Genomic DNA, 11,505 nt, shown 5'->3' on the forward strand with positions numbered 1-11,505 from the left:
TTCCCTACTATTTAAAATAAGTCTCCCTTCCATTAAATATTATCCTGTCCATTTATGAAGGGAAATAATGAAATATAAAACCTAATGCAAGACAGGAAGCCAAAGGAAGGAGAAGTGTGCTCTGTCTCTGCATCTCTTCTTGTCTAATTGACTACTCCAGTCTCCTCTTCTCCCTATGGCTTTGTAAGGGCCAGGGAAGATAGATTGTAAAATTGACTTGTTATGATGACCTAATCTTTATTAATAAGAATAGGATAAACCTGGGGAATAAGCCAGATCCTACAAGATGCTTTGCCTCTTTGTCTTCCTGGGGTTTAAACTGGCATTTGAGAGATTCGGTATCTTGTAGGACTGTACAAACTGGCTTTTTCTTTATGCACTGGTGTTTTGCTCTCCATCACTTACTTATCCTTGCAATTATCAGGCCAGTACCAAGTCAAGCAAGGGACATGCGAGGTTGTGGCAGTGCATCGTTGCTGCAATAAGAACCGGATTGAAGAACGATCGCAAACAGTCAAGTGCTCCTGCTTCCCAGGGCAGGTGGCTGGTACGACAAGGGCTCAGCCCTCGTGTGTGGAAGGTAAGCAGTCTCCAGCTCACTCATGGTTCATTAAGATTGTTTGAAAGTTTAGTCTCCTTGATTGTTTGACTTCCCACTGCCTCAAAAGCATAATCCTTCCTTTTGTTAATTTTGGAAACATCTCTGTGCATTGATGATAATGAGCCTGTGCATAAATCTGGGTGTAATTAATCCTCTTAATATATGTACTCGTCCATTTCATGTCTGTGCCAATAAAACTTCTTAATTTTTTTCACACAAGAATTCTCCTTTAAAACTAGTCTGAAAACAGCATAAGCCAAGAAATTCAAGCTTATGATGTTAACCCTTCCAGTTGTCTTTAGACTTAGCAGCTAGGCTGAAAAGTCACTGGATAATAAATGCAGCCTAAGACCAGGCATGCAGATAGTACTGGGATATCCGATTTTGCGAGCTGTTCTCTAGATGGTTTTTTCACTGTTTCGTGTGCCTAATGGTCCCCTATGCTGAACATCAGTGCTATATGATGCCCCATGTCTATTCAGTTTTGTGTGTTCCCCAAATACATTAGAGTTTGGAGAGCAAAGCAAGCCTACTGCTGCACAGGACATGGTGTCTGAGCTAGGACACCTGCCTGATGAAGGAAAAATGTAGTACAGTTGCTTTAGTCCAGCACCTTCCTATGTTGAAATCCTCCCAGAGCTCAGCGTTGCCATCCCTATACTTTTAGCAGTATAACTCATTTGAAATTAAATTGATTATATACCCTGAAGCTAAAATCTTACCTTGGTTGTAATGTTGATCAGGCATTCTGAGGCTACATAAAACTTGCCCCCCAGAGGTTCACTCTGTACCCCCCCCACCCACCATTATCCTCTCTGGTTTACCAGCAGTTCAGAAATTGTGGGTTACCCAGAGTCTATTCCCTGGAGAGGCTGCTGCTCTTGGTGTTAACTGAATAAACGGTTACTCCAAGACAGATGCTTAGTTGCTTAGTTTTTTCATGCCTTGTAAAAATACTTTTACATACAATGGATAATAAAAGTCAGGCGTTGTTTTAAACTCGCCTAAGGATTGCAAAGGTGACACAATCACTCTATGACAGAAAGTGCATGATACCGTAGAAGCTTAATTGAAACAATGCAAATAGTTGCTGGATAAATTTAGTAGCTTTTTTTTCTTCAAGTATAGTTGAAATTAAATAGAACAAAATATTATAAATTTTAAGATTTTGGTTTCTAAAGTGGAAGCCTTTGATTCCCCCTCATCCCTTAGGGTAATGCTTTCACATGTTTCGCTTATTTTTGCAAGCGTCTGGGACTACACTCAGTGTTATTCAGTTGCTGTAGCACAGAAACTATAACTATCTTTCTTTAGCCTCAGGATTAGATGTGTTTTCTCCCACCCTATGTATATCCTTCAGTAGGCTTCTACACTGTGGAAGCCAGAAACAGTTTATGTCTTGAATTTGCATATTTCAGTCTGATACAGACATTTCATTTTCTTTTCCAGCACCTTTTTACTGAATGCAGGGCTGTTTAATTTGCCTATATTTTTGCCCTGAGCTTAAAGGGAAGGACATGCCCAAAGCACAGAGTTACTTTTCTAACCTAAATAAATGATTTTATAGAGTCTTTTAAAGTATTTTCTCTGAACTTCAGACCTTATCCAGTAGTAGTTATCATTACATTAGGGCAGCAATTATCTCTGTGCTGTTGATCATGCATGGCATGCACATGGTGGTTGGTACCTGTAGTTCCTACCTCAAATGATAAAAACATAGAATATCTCTAGTTGGAAGGGACCCATAAGGATCAAGTCCAACTCCCCGCTCCTCGCAGGACTATTTATTGAGCATGTATAATATTATACATGTTCCTTTTCTGGGTTAAATAAAGGCGGCCTGTCCACCTAGCTGAAGACTAGTGGTTAATGTCTGTAGTGGGATACATAATAAGTCATGACTCTAAAACGAAATGATATGACTAGGAGCGTCCTCTAGATGCTCCTTGAAATCTGACAGGCTTGTTGCCGTGACCACTTCCCTGGGGAGTCTGTTCCAGTGATTGTCCACCCTCAAATTACTGATGTGCAAACTATGTTTGGACAAAATAAGAAAACAATGTAGTTCAAGTTCATGAGTATGTGTCCAAGAAAGTAGCACCCACCTGTTGTGTCAGACTATACAATTTTTGGTCATACACACAGAGATGCTCTTATCTATTGGAATTCCTGGAAAAACGTAGCTTAGTGCTTAGTGGTTTTTATAGCAGATCTGATTAGGTATGTTCTGTTTGGATTTTAACCTCTTCCACTTGTGCTCAAAAGGAAAATAACTCCACGAGTAATGCTGGAAAACAATAGTTAAATAGGATGAAATTGGTCTCTCTTATGTTGACATTGCCTGTGAACTTTTCAGGGTTTGTGTGTTTCGGCTGTTCTTGGGCAGCACCAAACAGACCATTGGAATAGAGTAAATGGGATCATATTTCATGTTCTATGTAGAGTAGCAGCCTTTATAAAGCTATTGGAATGTAATTGTTTTCCTTTCTTGACCAAACAAATTGATGATTATGTAATTAAATAATTACAATTAATTTTGTTGAGAGCTGCACAATGATTTTACAGAAGTCTGCTGCTTCTTGCTATTTTTAAATGAAGGTCTGATTTCTCTTTTAGTGTTAACAACCCAGGAAACAATGAGTTGATTCTAGCTCTCCTTTAGGCAGAGCTAGACCAGGCAAGAATATTACTGGTCATAGATGGTAGATGCTGCATGAGAAATTAAGAGTACTGCAAGAAATAGATTCTCACAGAATATGGAAGACTGCAAAGGTCTGTGACTTTAGCAAAGTCTGGACAAACTGTATTTACTGTTCTGTTCTGGACTCGAACTTGACATTTGAGCAGCCTTCTGCTGTAACGGGTTTGGATTTTTCTCCCCAGTAAATTGTAACCAAATTAAAAAAAGCCTTTCTTATTTGGAATTTGTACATCTGGCTTTAGTATCTTACAGGTTTTTAACTTAGTTTGGTATTCTTCCTTAGTTTTCTCAGTCTTGCAGAATATAGGTTTCCTGGCCTCGATCCCAGTGGGTTTCAGTGACAGCTTGTTTGTTAATTTGGGTGGGGATAGAGCCTAGTTCATCACACAGAGCTCCTTGTTGATAAGTATTGGGCATTGTGCCCTTTTGGTATATATATGCCATGAAATAGGCTCATAAAGCCCATCATCATGTTTTTTAGGATACTGTCATAGGCCAGCTGGATATTTACATTTTGAAATAGGTCGACAGATGCTAAAGAATTTTACACAAGGTCAGATTTAAAGCAGCAGTTTACTGGAGCAGCATTATATGTTAAGGCTAAGCCCTGCTCAGAGAGCTAGTGCATACGTGTACTAATATTCATAGCTACCAAAATTTCAGGTAGGCCCCTTTTTGAGTCAAGGCAAGATGGTTGTTTGCATAATTACATTCAGGCATACCCTACACACAGAAGGGACATTTTTTCTCATGGTATGTGCTAAGGAGGAAAATAGGTACTCTAGTGTTACAGAAGAATGATAGATATCCAGGTAAGTTCCAAGGAAGAGGTGTTGAAGTGGTACAGAAAGGAAAGTAAAAGCTAGTTAAACCTTGCAAATACGTGAAGTGAAAGTCTCAAGTGCCTTGATTGCTACAAATCAGTTCTTTTCCATGTTGTACAGTAATACTGTATTGTGGGGCCTAACAAACATTTATAGAGTGCTTTGCATTTCTATGGTGTCTTTCATCTCAGAAACTTTAAATATTGGTAGTAGGAGAAGTCAAAGTACTTCATTTAAAAGGAGGGATATGAAGGTGAAAATTAATGTTTGTTATATACTGAGATCTTCCCAGCATTTTTACAAGGACAGTAAAATCAGTTGTGATAGCCTAGATGAGAGTACAGGGCAAGAAATCTTCAGATCAGGATGTTTTTTATCCTTTGCCCATGATAATAGTTACTTAGATAATTGCGTTTTGACTGTATCCAACAAGAAACTCTGCCATTTGTATGTTTGAGCTTAGCTGTGAAAGCTATTGACAAGCATTTGCAAACAAAAAAAGCAAGTCTAGTTCTTCTGTACATGTGCACACCTCATTTTCCTGGGGGTTATTTGAGCTTCCCAGCACAGGTCCATCTGACACTTTGAGAAATGTTGCTGTAGATCAATTCAGCCACTAAACTCAGAAAAAAGCAGAGCATATGAAGAAAGTATTTAAATGTGCAGAGAGGACATACCACACAGCCTGTATACCCTGCCCTGAGTTGAAGCTATACTACTTGATTGCAGCTAGAGAAAATTTTGCTTAGCAGAGGTCAAACCATTCTTCTGTCAATGACTAAATTTCATTTAAAGTAGTCATGAGATTTTGTTTATACCCATTTTCTTTATGGAAATAAACATCCTTGAGAAAGTACTTCCAGCTTGTCTAACAGCTAGTGCCAAGAAGATAAAACATTAATAACTTTTGTCTGTAGAGTAGCTATCTTAGCTAAGTGCGTTAAATGCCTTTAAGTACATCATCACTAGCCAAATCATCTTCCGTCCAGGCAATTCTATTGGTCCTAGAATTTATGAGGAGTAAACACTCAGATTGGAAAAAATGTGAATGGAACTAAAGAATTGTTTAAAAATTTTCTGTAGGGCCAAACAGCCGCAACGAAGAAAAAGGACAAGTTTGGCTGAAAGCCTATCTGGGTTCCAGACTGAAGGGAAGAGAGCATATAGAAACAAGAAAACAAAAAAATCAATACGTAAGAAACAGATAAAAGAAGAAATAGCTGAGAAGATTTCCCTCCCACTGTTTTTGAATGGATTTCAGAATACTTGAGAATTCAAAAGGATGCTAATGCTGTGTCAGTATTCAAAGAAAAAAAGGAAATATACAGTAGAATGAATAGTGTACTGAAAATTTATATGGAAGAAAGCTTAATCCAGTGGAGTAGGGAAGACATCTGTATTTGTCCAGAATAAAGACAATATGAATTTTCTTGTTCAAATAGAACACGCAGAAATGCTTCAAAAGAAATATTGGCCTGTAATGTCTGAAATATTGACATTGTTAATGCTGAGGTGGATAAGTATCACAGTTCTTTTGGTAAGTAACAGGATGAGGAGATACTTTATAACTTATTGTTAACTAAAGAAGGTGCTAACCAACATCTACTGGAATAAACTTTTGGTTTGGTTTGGTTTTTTTTTAATTCTGATTCTGGGTAGTTTAGAGTCCTAACAAGCTGACTACTAGGTCTCTAGTCAGTTGTTGTAATTCAAAAAGTACTTCGGAATACTTGAGGTATTCTAGAAGAGCCCTAGTATTGTGCCAATTTTGAGAAGGTAGGTAGCATGGTCTAGATTCTTAGGGACAATTGAGGCTGATCTCAGTCTTGTGCGGGTAGCTGAAAAGCTGCTATGATATCCAATTAGCAAGGAATTCCTGGAGCACAGATCACAAGAGTTTATGTATGTGGCTTTCTGAAAAGAGGCTTGCCAAACACTACTGATTCCATTTCCAGAGGACTTTTCAAAACTAATACAGATAGTTTCTGGGTTTAATATGTGTAAGCCCGGGTTTTCCAAGTTACCTTGGAAGATAATGTATAATTTATTCGACTAAATATTTGGTTACTAAATACATTTGAGGATTTAAGTCTCATTTTTTTGTAAGCTCTTTAATTTTGAACCATATGCCATTGTGTGCACTGCTCAGTGTCAGTTACCTAGCATACCTCAAAAACACATCTCTCCACAGAGGCATCAGTTGGAAGTGGTAGTCAAATGGCACATGCCTACCGGGATTTCACACTGCTTAGCTCTACACATGACACTCTGCAACGTTTTCAGCAGTGACCTGAAAGCAAATATAGAATCTCTCCTGACAAAAAAATGTATGGGTTTCATCTGGTGGGGCAAAGGAATAATTAATGACAAGCCCAAGGCAGTGATATGGCATAGTCCTACTCACAGGAAGCTGAACCTGTTTGAAATAACTGTGTTAATAAAGACAAATGCACTGTGGTGCGAAACTGAAGTTCAATCAGCTCAGGTTATCAGGCAGAAGATTGAAAAGTTACTTGATTGCAGCATGTTCAATACCTTCACAGGGAGAAAATGATGATTACTAACAAGTGCTGTAATGCAGGAGAAGAAAGCATAGTGGAAGAGGCGGGAAGAGGAAGAAAAGTAAGGCTGTGTGTTTCATGCTGAGATTGTTTAACTGTCAGAAAAAAATGACAATGGGAGAAGTTTCTTTCTTCACCTGTTCCAGATTGGCTTGGAAGACACTGTGTAGCCAAACACAACTGGGGACACAACACAGTGAATTGCATGAGACAAGATGAGTTGATGTATTGACACCTTTCGGCTTTATTCTTTATGAACCTTTTGTTTCCATGGAGTCATGTTATCTAGGGAGCGATGTCAGCAGAAGATTTATTTCTGGCAGGATTTCTGGCTGGTTTCTGGCTGATTTCCAGGAAATCAGCTGGCTAATATCAAAATAATGCAGTCTCCCTTCATGTGGGTGGTTGTATACGAGTGACACAGCTGCTCTCATTTCTTAGAAAAGTCATCTGTTGAAACCTCTCCAAGAGTGCCTCGATCTGAAAAGAGGAGGAAGCCTTTATATCCTCCAGTTAGTCACACAGTCAAAGGGACAATAATAGTTAAAGAACTTTGGCTATGAAGGTGAGCTGAAAGCTCTGATGGAGAATTCTAATCTCAGGGGTGTGTTTGACACAAACAGCTACAGCCAGTTAGGACATACAGATCAGCAGAGTGGACATTACAACTACAAAGAAATTGGACATAAAATGGATGTAAGAATTCATGGATTGCTACAGCAAAGAATTGGGGATTTGCTGGAAGCTAATGGAATGAGATCTGTATTAAGTATTTCGAAGTGTTGCCATTACTCTGAGGAGAGGTATCTGCATGGAATAGAAATCAGTCAACAGGAGGGTAGGAGTCACTTTCTATGAAAGTGTCTAAACAAGAGATGAATAGAAGGAGAACAACGCAGCCTATTGAAGAGCTCGTGGATGTTGTTTGAGTTAGAGATTTACTCAGCAATGTTTCCCATTCACATCTGTGCTTGTTTTAAAGGAAGATGGTACTGCCGGAGATGACGGGCCAGTTTTGCTGTCTTCAGCTCCACAGGGTCCACGTGGACCAGGAAGTTGCATGGGTGCAATTGGTCAATAATGCTGTGTGAACCCACTCCTGTGCTGCACTTTTGGCCAGTCAGCTAGTTCCTTTCTTTCTTTAATCGGGTATTAAGAGCAGGTTGTATAGATAAATAAGAAACTGCCATGTTTGGTGTGTTTTCTGTGGTCTCAAAACATATCGCACCCAAACCAGTATGAAAACAATTGGATCTAAGGAGGTATCAGAGTAGCTGAGGCACAAGTGGTTCTAGGTACCTGCAGGAGACAGGTGAGTGAGAGGTGGTTTTCAAGGTCTGAAGTTGAACTTATGTTTTTAGGGTAGCACTAAATATATAGCAGCATGTTCACATGTCAGAGTGCAGGTGAAGTCTCAGCATATCACCAGATCTGCGCTCGCAACTGCACTGTGCAGAGCTCTGTAATGTGGTAGCCAGGCCTCCCAGGAGGACTCATGGGCTTTCAAGCAGAGTGCTGAATACACGGCTAGCTTGCTACCGGGCTCTCCTGCTTGCTTAGGGTCCTCTGCACATGCCCTCAGGAGATTTGAACCTGGCCTTCCAGACTTGCTTGTGTTTCCCTGAAATAAATGGGGTATAGCAATTGAAACAAGTTTAGAAAGTAGCAGAGATAAAATAGATGACTAGACCATATGTCTGGAGCAGAAATGATCCCTCACCTCCTAGGAAGCACAGTCAAGTTTCACCTGCTTTGTCAACAATCAATCAGCATCCATGCAAATGATCAAAGATCCAAATGACTGGTGAAAGGAATCATGCATTTATCTGATAATTTTAAGAGATTGAGATTGAAAGAATAGTTTATAAAAGCCAAACTGGTGTTCCAGAAGTATATTTTTCATAGTGCTTTTCATGTAGGCTTAGATTGAAAGTGCAAAACAAAAGTAATTGAATGAACATTTCAGCAATATCCTGATGTCAGCTTGCCTGCTTGTCACCCTAATTTGAACATTGCAAAAGTATGAATCTACCTTGAAATTAAAAGGAAAAAAAGTGCTTTACAAGAAGTAGACTAAATTATTTTTGTTCATCTCTTTTGGATGTGGTATCTTTTAAAGCATGCAATTCAATATTTTTTGCACATAGTAGCATAATGCAGGCTAACCAAATCAACATTTGAAGCCATGTTTTATTTTGAAATTTAAATTATTTTAGATTGTGAACTGATACGTTTCATAATAATTTTCTGGGATTTGATAAGTCCTATGAACAATGGAAAACTGAGAAATGCATGCTGATGTTTGCAGCTGTTTGTGGGAAAGTATATCTGTTAACAGCAGTATTATAAAGTCATGATTACATTTGTAAAAATAACAAGCATGGTCTTATTAATGAAAATTGGCTTAAGGGTAGAAAATTAATAGATTTGCACAGTTAAGGTGTACTACTGTAGTCTTCCAAACCATACTGCAAAACTGGCACTGCAAGTAGATTTTTAGTTAATAATCTAATGCTTTCCAGTGGTTTCTTATCTGCACTATTTGCTGACAGACCTCACATGCTTACATCTCTGTGCAATTCTATTTTCTCACCCAGTGAAGGGAGAAAATGGCATTTCTTCGTCCAGTCTCACATATGCATATCCGGGTTAAACAAGAAGCCTTAGTTTCATTCCGCCTTAGAGTAAGTACTTGACTGACGCATGTAAATGAGGGAGGCAAGTCATCTTTGTAGTCAGTGGAGACGGAAAGGAACTTCCAGAGGTTAATTCAAATGTTGGAGTCAGTCTCTGGCTGTGCTTGCCTGTCTTCACCATTTGCATATGGCATTTACCCTTCTGTGTTCTGGTGAAGTCTTTTAGTCACATTTTTAGCTCAAATACAATCAGTTTGATTAGTTATTAAAACAGTAACTTTTGGTTCTACCTTTTGAAATCAAGCAATTGAACATTTCACAGACAACCTCCCTAATAAAACCAACAGTAATAAAAAAAAAAGATTGTATTCTGTTTCTTTTTCCTATTTCTTTTTCTAGCTTCCATTGTCCTACAGAAGTGGTGGTGTCATATGAACCCCTGTTTGGATGGAGAGGACTGTAAAGTACTACCAGACTATTCAGGTTGGTCTTGCAGCAGTGGAAATAAAGTCAAAACCACAAAGGCAAGTACAGAGAACACCTATATTTAAAGGTGGCAGTCTGCTGATAGCACTTGCTTATTGCGTTGCACCTGTGGGTATGAGCACCAGTAATGGACTTCTCAATGTTTGGAAAGTGATGATTAATGCAGTTGTTCTCAGAGAGACAAATGTTGGGTTAGAACTGCCCCTTCACTGCCAGCCTAGTTAAGTTATTGGGTGCTGGAGTCAAACTGAAGAAGGCCCTGCTTCGGTCTTTAATGAGCAAAGAAACTATTCAGTTGTGACCAGTGCTAGAGGGATAATCATGTTCCAGGATCAACTCTTCGGTTTGCAGACTGACTACATGGATCCAAGGTCTTTACCACTGTTGCCTAAAGTTAGATTCCCGTGCTACTGGAAAGTCCTTTTAGCTTTTGAAAGAAGTAGCCTGTCTTGAGAGTTGTTGAGAATCTGCACTGACATCAGTGGGAACTGTGGGACACTGAGCACCACTGGAAATCAGGCTTGTTCGGATCATTTCTAATTACAGGCCATCCTTAGACTGCCTGTTTAAAAAAAAAAAAACAAACCACCAAAAAACCCCAAACCACTTTGCTATGCGTCCTATTTCTTAATTAATGACCGACAGAGAGAAAATATGTCTTCTGTCTCTTAGCAATCTAAAACTTTGCTATGTGTCCTATTTCTTAATTAATGGCCGACAGAGAGAAAATATCATGTCTTCTGTCTCTTAGCAATCTAAAATGAGTTCAGTACATTGAAGTTCAACAAGTCATAGCAAACTGTGTATCTAAATATATCGTAAAACAGGAGTCTTTAGCAGGCAATAGCAAGCAAAGACATATGCTTAGCTTTTCCCTTTACAGCCTCTTCTAGTTGGGAATGAATGTTGTTGATTAGGTTACAGTCTGAGTTAATAAGCATATTCTGACACTAAATGTTGTTTAATAATGGCTGTGCTAAGGAGTGAAAACTGTACTAATTTCTGGATGAGAGAAAATTAGATGGTTTGGGCAGCTGTGGTGTGATATCGGTTGTCTAAAGCCCAGCTACAGACATTGCATGGTGGCAAGCTCGCTGGAAAAATCTGACCAAACCAACCAGTCTGGAAAACCCTATTCCTATTTTCAAGATCAGAGGAATTATTGGAAATCAATGTTATTTATCAAATACCAAAGATGTAGTCTGTGGTGTGCCTAGGTCCAGCTGTTCTCCTGTGATGTATACTATGCCCAAATGTTGACCTGCACACTCTAGAATCAGTATGGGTAACTGGCAGTCAGTTATCGAAAGGTAGAGATCACTCTCAGCCTTTAAATTTTTTCACAGGCACTGACTTTTAACTACTCATATATAGATAAAGGGTATTGTAGCATCGCACTGAAGGGTGAGACTGGCAAGGCAGGAGTTTTAGATGTTGAATAAGACATCTTCATCTCTGGCGATAGCAGAAGAGAGCTGGCACTTTATACCAAAAGGACCTTATTGGAAAAGAATAAAGCAGGGTTAAATATACCTGATGTCTCCAATAAATACGAAGGGGATGAAGGGTAGAAGAAAGAACTTTATGTTGGCATTGATGACTGAAGGCCTGAGGCCTTCATTCATGCAGCTGTCCCTTCCTATGGACAGTTGCCTTTTAGTTCATTGAGGTCAACTGACCACCAGTCATATAGCCT

General features: G+C 39.1%; 1 protein-coding gene across 1 annotated transcript in view; it reads left to right on the forward strand.

Annotated features, from left to right (window-relative positions):
- Positions 1 to 9,874, forward strand: part of FAM19A4 (family with sequence similarity 19 (chemokine (C-C motif)-like), member A4) — a 49,797-nt gene extending 39,923 nt beyond the window's left edge. Inside the window, exons 3-4 of the mRNA XM_009883620.1 lie at positions 425 to 580; positions 9,723 to 9,874. Of these exons, the coding sequence (XP_009881922.1) occupies positions 425 to 580; positions 9,723 to 9,874 (308 nt within the window). The remainder of the gene's footprint in view (positions 1 to 424; positions 581 to 9,722) is intronic.
- The last annotated feature ends 1,631 nt before the right edge of the window (positions 9,875 to 11,505 follow it).

Source organism: Charadrius vociferus, unplaced genomic scaffold, assembly GCF_000708025.1.
Source record: "Charadrius vociferus isolate BGI_N301 unplaced genomic scaffold, ASM70802v2 scaffold324, whole genome shotgun sequence".
Classification (NCBI taxonomy): domain Eukaryota; kingdom Metazoa; phylum Chordata; class Aves; order Charadriiformes; family Charadriidae; genus Charadrius; species Charadrius vociferus.